Here is a 16136-nt window from a genome sequence, read left to right as displayed (position 1 = left end):
CTTATGGGTCATTTTGTGTGATTGAGTGGAACAATCCATAACATTGATCTGTGGTCCAATTCTTCACATTCTCTGTAGAAAGAGAAGTGGGTGGAGAAGAGAGCGACACAGAAGCCAGGACAGAGTACTGCAGTCTTTCCTGCTGAATCATAGTGGGGTGAGGATGACAGGGAGTTCTGCACCGACCAAATTTATTAGATTTTTTTTATTTTTTTATTTCATTATGAGGAACCATGGAAACAAGCACAGCACAATAAAAAATGGAAGTGGTCAAAAGTGCAGTTTTTCTTCATCTATTTTTCACATTTTCACGGTCCATGACCTTACTGTCGCGCTCATAATCGAGCCACCTCTTTCCCCATTTGTAAAGCGAATGTCATGAGATAATACGTGAATCATGGCCGTGTGATTTTAGTGATGCCAGAATGACACGGAGCTTTTAGATCCTTCTAGATTACATGCTAGTGCCAGAGTTTGCTGACAAGCTTCAATTCAAAATTAGAATGGAAATTATGCAATCATGGACATTTCCACAAATAGTGAGCTTTTGGGCTTAGAATTAAAGGGTCAATCCATCCACTTTTTCCTTGTTTTTTATAGATTTAGGGCTCTATGGATGATGCTTTTCTGTAGGCCTAAGTGGAATATAGCTTTGCCCTGGTTCCCTCATTAAAACCTTTGAGATTTTTCCATTGGATTTTGGATCATTGCAGAAATAAGCTCTGTACTTCCAACAGGTTTTATTAAGCAAGATAATCTTCACAAATAAACATCACTTTCGGTTGCCTTTTCTCCAAAAGGCTGTACAGTCGTGTTCGGCGTGATGACGTCCTGTAGTTTTTGCCATTTGTTATCAACCGCCTTTTATAACACTTACTGATGGGTATTTTATTGTATGTATTTTATGTCACTGAAAAACATTTGAAAGTATTTTGAGCTTCTGTTATTTTCTCAATCACTCTGAATCAGGTACATCCAAACTGAAGCTTACATCTCTGCAGTGTTACCTTTATTATGATACCGAGATTATTTGTATAGATCTTGTAATTGCAAACACATAATCGTATTTGGGCATTGAATTGTCAAGCAGAGGCATGACCTAGAGGACTAGTAAATAAGAGGTCAATCATTTATGAGCACAGATTTAATAATACTGCAATGACATGAAAACTTTGGTGTGATTTAAGAGTGAAACCCTTCACTTTTCCACTGGCTTCATTTAATTATTTTCTTGTTAACTTGACCCAAAGACCGTCTGTGCTCACATCACAGGCAATCAGTTGTGTACTAAGTCTATTTTAAGGGACAAGGCTCACTTCACCCCTTTGTTGTCATCCCTCTGTGTCTCGCCTGATTAAAATGTGATGACAAGACGAGGGTTGTGACTAAAACTTATCAACGCACAAACAAACAGACTGTATTTACCTCTCAGCTTTTTTTTTTAAGCCCGTCTGTATCCCCAATTTACTTGCCCTCCTTTGTGTTCTCATATCCAGTTTGCACACTTCAGAATGTATTATCATATGATTTCTGTCTCTTTTAAGAGGCAGTTCACCCCAAACTTAATTTGTCCTCTTATCTGTAGAGCTATTTATCAGTCTAAAATGTTGTGTGAGTTGCCGATTGTTGGATAAATTGGCCGTAGAACTAGAATTAATAATAATAATAATAATTTTTAAATATGAATAAAAAATAAACTGTCAACTTGCACATAGTATTTTAACCAAAACAACAGCCTTTTCCTAAACGTAAGTGACGGTGACCATTCATAAAAAACTTTGCATTTGCATTCTTTTTGCATCTCCAGCACCTCATTTCAAGGTATTTTGTGCCCACCAACAAATATAAATATATATTCACAGATACAGCTGCTGACATTTTTCAAACTTTGGTGCTTTGAGCACCACAAGCCAAGTGCCATTTATTTCCATTATATTAGAGAGAGGGCAGACATCTTTACAGATGTTTTCTACAACACTCAACAGCTCACAGCAAAACCAACTGGATCAATAAACAGCACTACAGGTGTGATGCAAAATATGGACTTTTGATTTTAGGATGAACTGTCCCTTTAAAAACTCTCATATATATGCATGTGAGTACTGTACGTGTGACTTTGTATCACAGTTTGGTAGATTGGGGCCAGAGGAGTCTGACGTGAGTCGACAGAGGGGCAGTCCGACTCAGACACGGCTGCAGTAGGAGGAGAGCTATTAAACTACTGCAACACAGTGGACAGCGGCACTTCACATGCTGATGACAGGACACGAGGACTGATCACCTTTGACCGACAGCTGTCAGAGCGACACATACACAGGGCACAAACGCCCCGTCAAACAGTGACGCACCAGATAGGCCTTCAGTCTGACCTGCAAGGAGCCTCAGCTGGATCCCCCGCCTAAAGCTGAACAATATCTGCTGTGAGTATGAGCCATTTATTCATCACAGCTAATGGATTGTGGATTGAGCCAAGATAAGTGAAATTGCACATAATGCAATCAAGTAAAGGAAAGCCTGTCACATTGTTTTAAAATCAACAAGAGTGGAGTGTAATTTCATCAAGGGCGAGTGCCCATCTTTGTCTTTTTGCTACATTATCTCTAACGCTTCTTCGTTTTACAGATCTTGCGGGAATTAATTCGGTAGAAACAAAAACATCACTTGTGATCATCTGTTTTAACACTCTTCTCAGCGTTGGTATGTGGATGGAGTTACTGTAACTCAACCACTCTCCAGATTCTACCCCTTGGCCGAGGTCCTATCTGTGGTTTTGGTATGCACTCTCACTGTCCGCCGCGCTAACGTGAAGATGCCATTTTAACGACGGAGGTGAAATGCTAGACGCCGTTCCAGATGTAACATTATTCAGTATCAGCCTGAATGTTTGTTATGCGGAGAGTTTGGCTCCAACCCCGGCTACACAAACGCAGTAAAGTTAACACTCCCATGTCCACTCAGCCCACTGATTGTCAGTCTATACAAACATTGACATATAAGGGATGGGGATGGGGAGCGCATCAATAGCTACGCCACACTTTTAACAAGAGCTCTCCTCTTCAAGTCACTGTAAAGTTTACCGCTCATGTGATCAGGGTTCTGATCATCATCAGACCTCATGATTCAGTAAACATCAGAGCTACGCAAATGTAAATATCAGCCACAAACAGAACAATCATGTCAGACAAAGAGGCACTTCTACGCAGCTCGGGCTCACAGCGCTGCAAAGCTCTCACTCAGCAGCACTTCATGGCTGTGATCTGGTCTTGTAACTGTCCCTTTCATGTGTGCATGTTGACATGAGCCCCGCAGAAAGGCCTCTGTTTTCATTGGAGTGTGAGAAACACATGCAGAGGGCGTCCAGGAAGTGTGAGCTAAGTGAGTGGAGAATAAAGAGTGGATGTTGACAGGGGTTATCTGAGGTCGGGCAGCTCCTATAAGCTCTTCTACCAGCCAGCTAATGCAAAGAAAGCATGTTTCATAATGTGCTGCCCGTCGAGCAGCAAGCAAAATCAGCGTTTGACATCTTGCAGAAGTTAAAAGGATAGTTCGTTTTTTTTTAGTGGAGTTGTATGGAGTACTTATCCATAAAGCGTTTATTACAAAGAGTATATGTCAGTCGGCATGCCCCCAATTTGAAGAAGCAGTCTTAAGTCTGACAAGGAAGCTAAGAAGTGTACTGCTGTGGATGGGAGCCATATACAAAACAAATTTTAGCCACCTAAAAAAAAGTCCCACTTAAAAAAACAATACCAGTTGACGTGTATTATATATTTAGCATAATTACACTGTTTTACCTCAATGTTGGATAGTCATTTTGAGCTGGAAAATTCAGCTGTTATATCGCTCTCTTCTAAGCCAGACTCCATTGAGAAAAACAGTCATTTTAGCACGCTAAACACTGGAAATGCTGGTCTACCTCTGCCTCGATCTGTTAGTTTATTTGTCAAATTGGGTGTCTTTGGTGTTAGCTAAGATTCACCAAAGTCATTCAATAACACAAAAAAATTAAATGATCGAAGCAGCAGTAGACGAGCTCTGGTGTTCAATTAGCTAAAATTTCTGTTTTTCTAAATGGAGTCTGGTTGCTTTGACATAGATGGAAAACCAAAACTGTTAACAGCTTTCCTGTTGAATCAGATTGTCTGACAGAAGGCAAAACAGTGAAAGGCTGGTAGCTAGAATATGTTTTGTTGATGACCTCCATCCATCACTCAAACCTGTTTCTCCAAACTGAATGTAATGGCTGTAATGTTCAACCCTGATTATGGATAAGCACCTAATGCAACCTACCCTAACTATCCCTTTAAGGAGTATAAACTTGATGATTTGTGAACATAATATATCCAGTGTTATCAGAAAACTATGAAATCAATCCACCAAGCTAAATTATCACTGACAGCTGGTTGATCTTGTCTCTCTTAATAACCGTGCAGAAGAAGAGCCAGAGGGAGGAAGAGATAAGGAAGTCGATTCATACTTCCAAATATTTACACTTTTGACCGCTCCCTCTGTTCCCTCCTGGAATTCCATTCATTGCAACACCCATCTTTATAGGACTAACCTCCTCTACATACAATACACATTTACAACAGTACAACAGGGGGCTGCAATCCCTTGTCAGGGTGGAACGCCATCTCACTCCGGCTGAAAATGAGTCACGTCAAACAGAGGAGAGCCCCAGATGCTATCGCTCTCTCTGGTGGTGTGCCGGCTATACCCATGCACACTTTCACACATACTGTGAATCATGAGGCTGACTACATGATGACCAGAGGGAAAAGACCAACACTACACCACTGTTTCTGTTTGTAGTTGTCAAGGCAACGAAAGGATGAGTTTACAGGGAAATATAACATTTTGGAAAAAGTCCAAAATACCTTTCTTGTAGTCTCATCTATGCTCATATAGCAACTTAAAAAAAACCCAAAGGTTTACACATAAAATTGAAACAACAATGACCAAAAAGAGTCTGAAATAAACTTAAATTTTTTAATTTAGTCTTTTAATTTTTAAAGACTAGAAAATTACTACAATAAAACAATAAAATATTTTTAAAAAATGATAAATATAAGTCTAGGGGGAAAACACATTCAAAAAAAGTACAAAAAACAGTGATTGGAAATAAAAAATAAGAGCTTAACATAAAACAAAAAAAATCTACTATACTATAGACATAAATACAATCTTATTCATTAAAGACCTGACCAAGATATCTTGATAAGCTAAAACTGCCAGTTATCAAATGTGGAAGTACTCTCTAAGCTTTCTGAATTGCTATATTTTAGAGGGAAAAAAACAGTAGTCCCATCTGCCAAAAGACTAAACATGGTATCAATGAACTCATAGCAGGCTGAGATTTAAAAAAAACCCACATATTTGAAGTATACAAAATTATATGGAAGGCATTTCATAAACACAGTGTGCCTTTTTCTTATTTTTTTGTTTAAAAAAAATCTGTCTTTGACTATCAATAAAAGTGGAATTTTTCAAGGGATCTAAACACGTCAAAGTTTTACTATTAGATACTTGCCCAAAGTATGTATATATCAAATTGCAAAAGACTTTATACCAATCAGAACAATTTTTGTGTCATTTCCTCTTATCATACTAAATTGCCAAAAGTAAATGACATAGATGAGTTAATAAAGTTGGAAAAATCTTTTCTGAAATATATGGGTTAAAATCAAGTTGTGTAAATTGCTTTACAACTCCAAATTTTGTTAAATATATAACCCAAATGTTGTTATTTAATAATATATACTGTATATCTGTTATAAAATAGCATTTAAAATGAACATATCTGTTATAAAATATAATCTAAAATGTATTTCGACTATACTCTTACTTTATATACATATATGCAAATTCTATCTTGACTGAGCAAGCAACATCAACAAAAACAAAATACACAGTGCAGTGTAACTTGTACCAACAGCAATTTAAGTTGGAAACAGTGTCAGAGAGAAGAATATAAAAAAACCCTCGAAAGCGGATCGCTGAATTTAGTTACCACGACAGCCAAACAATGATCACACAGCTCACTACACATACAGCAAGTCAGTAACTAAGGCAACCCATGCGCTATTACGCACGGCGCATCTATATTGGGAACCCTGGCCGCGGACCAGAGGGTCACTCCATGACGCAGCGACGCACGCAGGGCGTTGTTCTTCCATAATGAGACACTTTATAACAGAACGTCAGCCCCTGGCATCAATCTAGTCTAAGAGCGCCTTTTAGGACTGAGGGACTACCGCTGCTGGACTCTTTTGGGGAAACACTTGCTTTCTTGCGAGCCTGAATCTGTTTTTTTTGTGTGTGTGGAAATACCAGCTCACTGATCTAAGTAAGTGGACTTTGGTCTTTTTAAAACTTCCTTATGTTCAGCTGCGCTCTGAGTGGACGATTAAAGGAGGAAACGCGCTTTTCGCTGGGATACCCGCCGCTACATTGCGCACACAGACAGGAGGACAGAGCTGTCATCTCAAACATTATTTGGCCGTTATTTTATTATATAAATACATCTAAATTAGACGGAATTTTACTTTGATAACTTCTTTTAAGTCGCTTTTAATTGGTTTTGAAATCATGTAGAGATCCGCGCGCATTATTGAAATCATTTCCATTTTGTTGATGACACACGCCGGCATTTTAAAGCCATCTTAAAGGAGCGGAGTCAAGTTTATCGGGCACATTTGATTCTAACAAAGTAAATGAAAAGATACACCTAGCGCTTGAAGTCAGGTTCATCCTGTCGTCAAATATGCTGTACATGTAAATCAAATTTTCCTGCATGCAAATATTAACAACGACTTTCTCCTAAATGCGATCCTATTGTTATGTACACGTAAAGGTGGTGGACCCTGCCATCCGATGAAGTTTCTATCCGTGTTGCTGCAGCGACACACCCATGTCCCACTAACTTCTCTCTCTCACACACACACACACTGATAGACACTGTCTCCTCTTCTCATTAATGCCCAGATCGCCTGCAAAGATGCTGCTCCTACTACTGGGAATCATCCTCCTGCACCTCGCTGCTCTGGTTCTCCTGTTCGTTTCTACGATTGTCAGCGTAAGTGTTTTTTTTTTTCTGTTTGTGTTTTTCTTTATTCAGATGTAATTTTAATTATTAAATACATTTTTAAAAAATCACTACTGAAGCTTAAAGGCATCTTAACCATGTAGAATTTGACTTCATAGTTGTGCTTTAAGAATTATTACCATAAATATTCATGTGAAACTTTTCCTCTTATTCATTTTCTTTACAAATTACTGACCAAGTTGTGTGTTGTTGACACCAGGTGTGGACGTCAACTGAAACTGGCACCTCAGACCTCTGGTTAAACTGCTCAACTGTCAATGGAGGATCCCACTGTGACCCTGCAAACACTGGAGGTCAGACTTCTCCGTGACATTTTACTATTTTCCCTTAATATGTAGCACTAAACTACAATTTAAATCATCCGCAGTGACATTAATGGTGGTTTGAACTTTGCAATATGACTTGCTGAAATGCAACATTCACTGTGTTGATGATGTGGGTGTGTCGCGGCCTCCTCTGGGACTCTGGTGCCATCTAGGGCAGAGAATGTGGCGGTGCTGTTTTTTAAGTGCCAGCTGATAGGCTGCCGCTGTATAAATAGTCATGGTGTGATGTCCATATTCAGGTCCCGTGTTGGGAGTACCATAGTGACAGGAGTTTGGTAGTTGTGGAGGATCAGGGTGGGGCTGTGGGGAGTATTTAAAGTTTTAGATCTATGTGTGTGCATGCCTGTGACAGTGTTTGGATGCAGGGAGACCTTGGACCACCTCATAGCAGAAAACATGGCATGCTGATGGCGGGTCACGCCCAGTGTCAGATCAGAGTGTCCAGTGTTAGTTTGCAGGGATCATTGGGACAATTTAAGGCAGCAGCTGCAGCATTACAGATTAATTTAGACAGACCTCAAGTTTAAAATAAATAAGCTAAAGAGGGGTATAAATTCTGCTGTTTTTCAAGATCTTACAACATTTCCACTGTCCTAAAATGAATTATTTAGCAATGAATTCATGTGAGATCACTATTGGGCAGCTGTATGTTTTGCTCCTAAATGTGCTGCCACAGTGGTGCAGCCTGCATCTGGGTGATGTCATTTGTCTAGAATGAGCCGTGCTCAGCCAGTGTGTGTTTTGTCAGGAGGCAGCAGCGCCTGCACACTCTGCCAGGTAGCTACATGGCGCGGCCAGTTTGTTTGACTTTGCTTTCATTAGTGCACTGACGCACCGTGTTTATTTAAGAAGGCGCGTGTGCCCGCGGTCTGTGCTCTGGCTTTGGGGAGATGGAAGATAGTGAACTTTTTTTTTTCACGTGGGCGCCAAGCTTGCGTTCAGTGGAGCTTTCTGAAGTTTTGCTGAGCAATCAAGTTCCTTCTGAAGTGAATCATAAACAGACATCTGTCATAGTTATTTTTAGGGCATTTCTGAAACTTCTGAGTTTCCTCTTGTCGTTGCCGTGGTTGCAATAACATTGGCTGGGTTTAGTTTTGATGACGCCCCAGTGAGAGATACTCATGTCATAGTTATCACATGCTGAGCTTGATTTAAATGGCACATCCATGCAGCCAGGAAAATTACTTCATAGAATTTACTCGCTCTAAAATTAGCCAAAGAAGAAGAATGTCTTGTGCTAACACAGACCTACAAAACATAAACATTAGGGGTGGGGTAAAAAATCGATACAGTATTGCAATGTTTTTGTGGGGCAATATTGTATTGTTACACGGGTGTCAAATATCTTTTTTCTGATATAAATTATTAATATTACAAATACAAATTAAACTGTGGTTAAACAGTGAGATGAACAGTCTGATCATTTTATCTAATGACATAATGCAGCTGCTGACAAAGTTTTCCCATGAGGGCATAATTGGCAGCTGAAAAAAGGTAATAAATTGCAATATATTTTATCAAAATACTCAGCATGTCACAACACTTTGAAAATCACAAAAATATTTTATTGTGACTTATGTAACTTAAACAGAAGCCCAATAAACATCAGCTCTTTCTACACAGATATTACACTATAGGGCCAATAAAAACTCCCTTCTTTAATCCACCTTTGCACTTTTACACAGAATCAAACAACGGTGGCATCATGCCGCTGCATTGTGTGATTTTAGATAGCATGCCGGCATTGCAGAATCAAAAGAGGCGTGACTAACACAACAGCCTTGGCCTTTTGAAATATAACTCGTCGATGGTCCCCTCTAAACAACAGCATCAACGGCATAACATGTCAATAACAAACGTTTACCATCCCTGTTTTATGGCGCCTGATCTCTTCTTCTTCTCAGAGGCTAAGGAGCTCTCAAATCTCATTGTTTTCCCAATAAGAGAAAATTTCTTCTTTTTTGAGTTGGCTGCTAACTGCTACAAGCTGCTTTTTAAATCTCCTGGGGTGGGTCGCACGCATATCACATGTTCAAAACGTTACAACCATTTACTATTCTAGCAGGTTACCAAAGGTTTAACTTGTACTTGTACAACCGTTTCAGAAAACATAGGTTTCCTGATATAAAGGTATTACAAAATGATTATTATGATTATTATTAGTAGTAGTAGTAGTCGTAGTAGTAGTAGAAATAGTAGTAGAAGTAATGACCCTTAAAGAAATGGAAAAAAGAGGAGATTCCTTGTTCAAACAAATGTTTTGTTTCTATAATTGAAACTAAAAGCCACATTTTAATGGATTGATTTGTGAAAAAAACAATCTCCCTTTTAAAAAAAAAAAGTAAAATAAAGGTGTACTGTATTGTAAATAAGTGAATGGATTTGGTACGTTAACCTTAAACTTTTATATCAGGGTATACCTTGAGACTGGTATACTCCTGCAACTCTATTGCCATCTGTGTATCGATATGGTATTGCAATGCTATGCTGTAACCCCCACCACCACCACCACCCCTAGAATTTACTTGCACTAAAATTAGCTATTGAGAAAAAATCTCTTAGGCTCACACAAACAAAACATAAACATTTTTTTTTGTGGTGCACTACTCTGCAGCACAATGGGGTGTAAGACCTAAGAATAGAAAGCAGAAAGCATCAACAGTTAGTTTCCTGTTTGGTATTCCAACGAAAAGCTCCACTAGCTGCATTGTAATACCATAATAATAAACCAAGGCATTCAAGTGAATTTCTGAATATGAGTCATACTTGCTTATCTGTGATATTGTAAGCCTTGAGCCGCGCCCTCATAGCTAGGAAATGCCTCATATCGTTTCCTACAACTGGTCAGCGAAGGAAGGAAGGAGGACAAGATGTCTGTTTATCAGGAAGCAGTGATGTATTGTCTGTATTTATAGGGGAGCACTATTCATAGGGCAGGGGATGGAACATTTCACCCATTTCTCACAGTGTTATCACATAGTATTATGTAACATCTGACAACAGGATCATTATTATGGAGTCTAATTGTTGCTCTGGTGTGGAACTGTGCTGGAGATTTGCAAGGTGTCGTGTTTCCTCTCATATCACATCGACCCAAGGCAATAATTATCAGGACATACTGAAGGGCTGTTATTGTAGGTAACCTGACTCCATATTGGTAAGCCTGTGCATGGTAGAAGATGCTGTCACCCTTTAAATCTATAACAGAGTTGTGTTTCTCCACAGAAAATGCATGATTCTTTGATAATGTCCAAAGATAGAAGAGTAATAAATATGCAGGGTGATGAAGTATTTTCATCTTGGCCAACTGTTAAATTGTGGTCAGTCAAAGTCATAACACAAAGTAAGCTGTCTTATTACTTACTGTAATCATCCTTTTTGATGCAAGGGCCATAATAAATTATGCATTGTCTTTTTTTCCATGTTGTAAGTGCCCCCCATCAAACCACAACATATCATTCATTAACATAATGCAAGAGAATCAATAAAGCACAGATGCTTGAGAACACGGCATCAGAGATTTAAATGTCAGAGTTCAGCATTGGCGTGCACACAAATGGCGCCATAATAAATTTTTTTATGGGCTTGTTTGGAATATTTGCTGGGATAGGACTTGTGCAGCGGCTGCCAATGCTCAAGCAGACTGAGGTGGCTGAGTACCTGGCGACATGGCTGCATTTTATGGCACCAAAACGCGACAGTAACAGCAGACGGGTGCTCAAGAAACTTGAGAGGCCAAGGAGGCAGCATGGATAACACTCGGACAAGAAATAGACCCTGCTTGGAAGCCCTGGGATTCCTGGCATGGTGGCACGAATGAAGCACAGACACAAACACACAGCCACGCACTAGCACGGATAGATGGTCTTCCCTGTCAATGCAGGTGTCTAATGGGTTAATGGGCTTCTAGCGTCCTGGCCTTGGAAGACTAGCAGTAACGATCGATGTGGTACATTTAGTCATAGTTCCTGCTGTTAGGGGGCGCACAGAGCTTTTAGGAACAAGATACCTCAGTTTCATTATTATAGATCCATTACAGATTCCCAGAAGTAAACATGTTCTCTGACGGAGGATGCTCAAATTCTGCCGAGACAAACCAGCAGTCTTTGACATTTTTTAAAAATTTTTTCAGTCTCTTGACACTCTTTCTTCTGCTCTCATTAAGCCAATTCTATACATAAATTATGCTTTGGTTAACGACGACTGTGGGTAACTGACGACCTCCTTCTCTCTTCTCCCCCCTCTACAGAGTGGATTCAGGCAGTCCAGGCTCTCATGATCCTATCCATCATCTTCAGCTGCCTGTCCCTGTTCCTCTTCTTCTGCCAGCTCTTCACCTTGCAGAAGGGCGGACGCTTCTTCCTCACTGGAACCTTCCAGATCCTTGCCAGTGAGTTCAAGCCTCCTTTCACACTTCCTCACAAATCCATCAAGATCAAATTGACATTACACTGGTATATTTTTGTCCAGCCCGTTCTCATTCCCAGGTTGTCAAATACCGATGCTTTGTCACACGCCTTGGCATCTAAGAGCGATGCACACGGTACCCTTTAGCATATCTGTGTGATGCACAACTGCAACACTGTGGTTAGTGTTGTGTTAAGATCAGGTAAAAAAGAGTATGTTTGGGGTTAAAGTAACTACATTTGTTTTGCAGCATAACGACGATAATGTAAATACTGCGCAATGATTGTATGTTAATTATTAAATTAACATTAATTAAAACAACAACGACTTGTTATCACACAAGACACAAACTGTGATGTCCTGGGTGAAAATCTCCTGGGTGAAAGGTCGTGTCTGTGTGATATGTAAAAAAAGATCATATTTTGGGTAAAAAATAATTATGCAGTGTAACCTGATGTAAATATTGCATGACGATTGCATGATGATCACACTTCAGTGTTTTGGGTAAAAGTCCATATTTGTGTGACACAGGATAATACAAAAATTATGCAAGGTAATACAACATTAACGCTGCACGATGATCTTTTATAAACTCAGTAAAGTTAAAACAATGTAACCTGACGTAATCACTACACGAAGACCGTGACGTTGCATAAATTTGCGTTAAAACAGCAATGACTTTTGGTTTCACTCAGGACACAAACTGTTGTCTCTGCGGTAAAAATTCTCCTGGGTGACAGAAAAAATGGTCATGGGTTATAATTATGCAGTGTAACATTGTGTTAAAACAACAGTGACTTTGGGTTTCACATGGGACACAAACTAGTCTCCTGAGTGACACAAAAAAAGATAATGTTTTTGGCTAAAATATTTATGCAATGTAATATGAGGTAAATAATGTGAGATGATCCTACATAAATCGCATAACGTGACGTTAAAACAACATTCACTTTTGGTTTCACAGGGGACATGTCTCCTGGGTGAAAGTCAGATTTAGTTTGACCCATTCACCTCCTCTCCTTCTTACTCTTCGTGCACTTTCTTGCTCTTTATGCTACGTCAGTTGCACTTAACATTTAAAATGCCACAAATTGGTCAGTGGAGTAATTTAAAGCCTGATGTGTCGCAAAAAAACCCTAAAGGGTAAAGGTCGATATCACACGCTGAGGGGCGTGACAAAGCGCCACTATTTGACGCCCTGGGAATGAGAACGATCTGCTTCGGCGAGTAGCAACACAAAATGTAAAAAGGGAATTTTACTGGATCTGGTATGACTATGCATTTGTAGTTTTTCTTTGATTGACTGATCAAGCAGATCAGAAGTTGGAAAGACCATTTTTCAGCATTTGTGCTTGACAAACATCCACTTGACAATCAGCTAAATGACTAATCTCTTCAGCACTACTCTGATTAGCACAGTAACACTTGAGTAGTCTGAAAATACCCCACTCTCCACAAATCCTCCTACACAGATAAACCAATAGCAGATGCTCACACTGCATCGACTGTGGCAGAGAATTAAATTAGGAGAGTCTGAGCCAGTTACTAATGGTTTAATGCTTCACTTGTCTATTGTACTTCATGCCCTTTGGCCAGAGAGCAGCTCCACTGCCAGCCCATTGTGTCCTCTCTTGGCAGCCCTTTCCAACATCCTAGGTTTGCTCTCTGTACTGTGCCAGCGCATTGCCTGGCACCCAGGTGCCCACTCAGCCAAACAGGAATGACACCGGGCAAAACGCCAGCCGCGCAAGTTGAAATGTCAGGGAGGCTGGAAGCGCGGGGGTGAGACAAAAACATCATGCCGTGTCAGACAAGGGAGGTGGGCAGAGCAGGAAAGGCTCACGAGGGCTGGCTCGGAGATCAATAAGCATGAAACGCTGTGATCTAGTGTGGAGGGATGCTTTCTGGGAAACACTGACCCCGCTCGCCTCCTCTGCCAGACAGAGTTCAGCCCAGGACAGAGAAACATGATCTGATAATTGAACAAGATGATGGCCAGCATTATCCGGCGCTGACTTTATTTCCCCTCCTCCCTGCAGGTTTGTTCGTGATGAGCGGAGCCATCATCTACACGGTGATGAGTCCGGACTGGGTGGATGATAGATACTCCTTTGGCTACTCCTACATCCTGGCGTGGGTGGCCTTCCCTTTGGCGCTGATCAGCGGACTCATCTATGTCATCTTGAGGAAGCGAGAATGAGCCGTCACTCCATCCCAGTGTTCCCAGTAACCCCCTGCCCAGCTGCGAGTGTCATCAGCCCCCCTCAGAAGTATAAGTTTTGACGTACCAACGGCCCCTGGAGCCACCAGGCCAATCAGATCACAGTGAAGGGGGGGTAATACCAAAAAATCAACAAGCAAACCAACACAAAAACAACCAATACTGTCTCAGTTAAAAGATGTATATAGTATCTATGGTTTAAAACCTATTTATAACACTTTTTACATATATGTACATAGTTGTTGTGTTGCTCTGTCAATGGATGAGCTTTGTTTTAGCTGATTAAGTGCCTCAGTGTTTGTTTGTAATGATGAAATAATTAGATTTTGTTGTGTTTCTTTCTTTTTTTTGTTTTGCCAAAGAATTAGCAAAAAAGAAAAAAAGTTTCTTCAAGTATATTAACCAAAGTGCATGTATAGAAATAGAAGGAGCAGAAGTTTCGTTTTTTTTTTTTTTTTGGATGGGCTTGCTTTATAAAAAGAGTGGTAACATCCATGGACGTAGCATAGCCAAGAAATATAGATTTGGTCCTTTTTTCTATTTTGTGAATTTTCAGTGTTTTTTTTCTATTTCTTATTTTCAACAAAAGATGGTGCTATGTATTTATCATTCCTATTACTGATAGCAATCTTTACAACACTTTGTTATTGTTTAGAGTCAAACAGCCATTAATTAAAGTGAGAATCAGACAGAGGTACACCTGTACATAACAGTGCCTGACTGCTTCTTTAGGGAACACAGTCTATTTCACATTGCAGTCTGATTTTCTTTTTTTCTTTTTCTTCATCAGCTACTGTAACAGAAGTTTGGGGTGGTGCACTGATGAAATCAAAAGTGGAATGTCAGTATTATTCTGCAAGTTCGTAAAGAGTCGGATTACAGTGAAATTACTTCATATATAAGCTTTATTTCGCTCTAATTGCCTTAATTGTCCTTTATTCTGATGTCCGTGTTCAAGCCAAATTGCCTATTTAGTAGAATAATGAAAATAACACTGTGGGGCATTATAGCCTACGAAAAAAACATTTAACATTACTAGAGAGAAAAATGCCACTGAGTTGAAGCCATATAAGAAGAGGATAGGAAAAACATATTAACTCTTTATGTGAGAAAAAAAGGACAGAGAAGTTTGCAGTGATGATACAAATGTCTGTTTCACATACTTGAAGTTTGACATGCTGCAGTCTCTGCCCACTACAAGTTCTACTGTATAAAAAAAAAAAGCTGTTTATGTGTTGCGCATAACAGATGGTGATGACAATCTAGCCTAAAATAAAAACTACTCTCACATTATCTAATACTGTGTATTCCACTGTTACAAGGGACTGGATTCACGCTAACACTTGCATGCAGAGGTTCATTTTCTAGGGTTGTTATCCTGTCTGCCTGTAAACTCTCAAATCTCTGGGCTAAAAAAACTGCCAGTAAATGCGAAAAGACATTAAAATGGAAGCAAATTTAGCGTGGTGTGTGATGCATATGCTTTGAGGTGAATCAAAGATGCCCGAAACTGAAATGCAGCCTGTAAATTCCTGCGTACAGTCGAGCTGAGCAACCTTACAGTATGCCACCACTCTCTGCTAGATCAAATAAGCTGCCTTGTGCATGCAGTTGCAAATGCTACACACACCGGGGCAAAGGCAGTTATTCAAAACACGCAGCTCGTGTTTCAGCGTCAACGGTGCCTCTCATAGCATGAGAAATAAGAGGACTTGGATGTGCTTGCGAACACTGTAAGCAAGGGTCTGTCCTCCACTTGACATCTCCTGTAGCTTTCCAAAACAGAGTGGTAGATTAAAGTATTTAATTCAGAGCTTACACTAGCTAGTCTGCTGTGTTTTTTTTCTTTTCAGCATGATGCTCATCATTGGGTTCAGTTAGAAGAGATGACCTCTAATGACAACTGCCCTGCTATTTTGTGTAAAGCGACGATTGTCTTTGCCATGTTTACACCTAAACTTCCAAAATGCTCTTGATAATACCAAAGCTACTTTGAGTTTAATCATCATTAAAGGATGTTTCTTACCACCACCATGGAGCTTTCATTGTGTCTTTCAGTCACACTACATGTGCACAC

At 39.9% G+C, this 16136-nt stretch overlaps 1 protein-coding gene across 2 annotated transcripts; it reads left to right on the top strand.

Moving 5' to 3' along the window:
* The first annotated feature begins 2251 nt into the window (after nucleotides 1–2251).
* On the top strand, nucleotides 2252–16090 carry pmp22b (peripheral myelin protein 22b). 2 transcript variants are annotated; one of them, XM_042507764.1, is made up of 5 exons: nucleotides 2252–2420; nucleotides 6985–7075; nucleotides 7305–7398; nucleotides 11681–11821; nucleotides 13878–16090. In XM_042507764.1, the coding sequence occupies exons 2-5, from the start codon at nucleotides 6998–7000 to the stop codon at nucleotides 14036–14038; spliced, it is 474 nt and encodes a 157-aa protein (XP_042363698.1). In that variant the 5' UTR covers nucleotides 2252–2420; nucleotides 6985–6997; the 3' UTR covers nucleotides 14039–16090. The 2 variants fall into 2 exon arrangements, with proteins under 2 accessions (XP_042363698.1, XP_042363697.1); XM_042507763.1 differs by lacking the exon at nucleotides 2252–2420 and adding an exon at nucleotides 6211–6346.
* Nucleotides 16091–16136: the final 46 nt, after the last annotated feature.

This window comes from Plectropomus leopardus, chromosome 19 (assembly GCF_008729295.1).
Source record: "Plectropomus leopardus isolate mb chromosome 19, YSFRI_Pleo_2.0, whole genome shotgun sequence".
NCBI lineage: Eukaryota > Metazoa > Chordata > Actinopteri > Perciformes > Serranidae > Plectropomus > Plectropomus leopardus.
Note: the sequence above shows the minus strand (reverse complement) of the source record. Positions and strands in the feature narration are given on the sequence as shown.

What these genes read in the sequence shown, in the direction of transcription:
- pmp22b (XM_042507764.1), top strand. Translation starts at nt 6,998, where the DNA reads ATGCTGCTCCTACTACTGGGAATCATCCTCCTGCACCTCGCTGCTCTG. An exon ending in TCGTTTCTACGATTGTCAGC is followed by an intron (nt 7,076 to 7,304) that starts GTAAGTGTTTTT and finishes TGTTGACACCAG; the next exon opens with GTGTGGACGTCAACTGAAAC. An exon ending in AACCTTCCAGATCCTTGCCA is followed by an intron (nt 11,822 to 13,877) that starts GTGAGTTCAAGC and finishes TCCTCCCTGCAG; the next exon opens with GTTTGTTCGTGATGAGCGGA.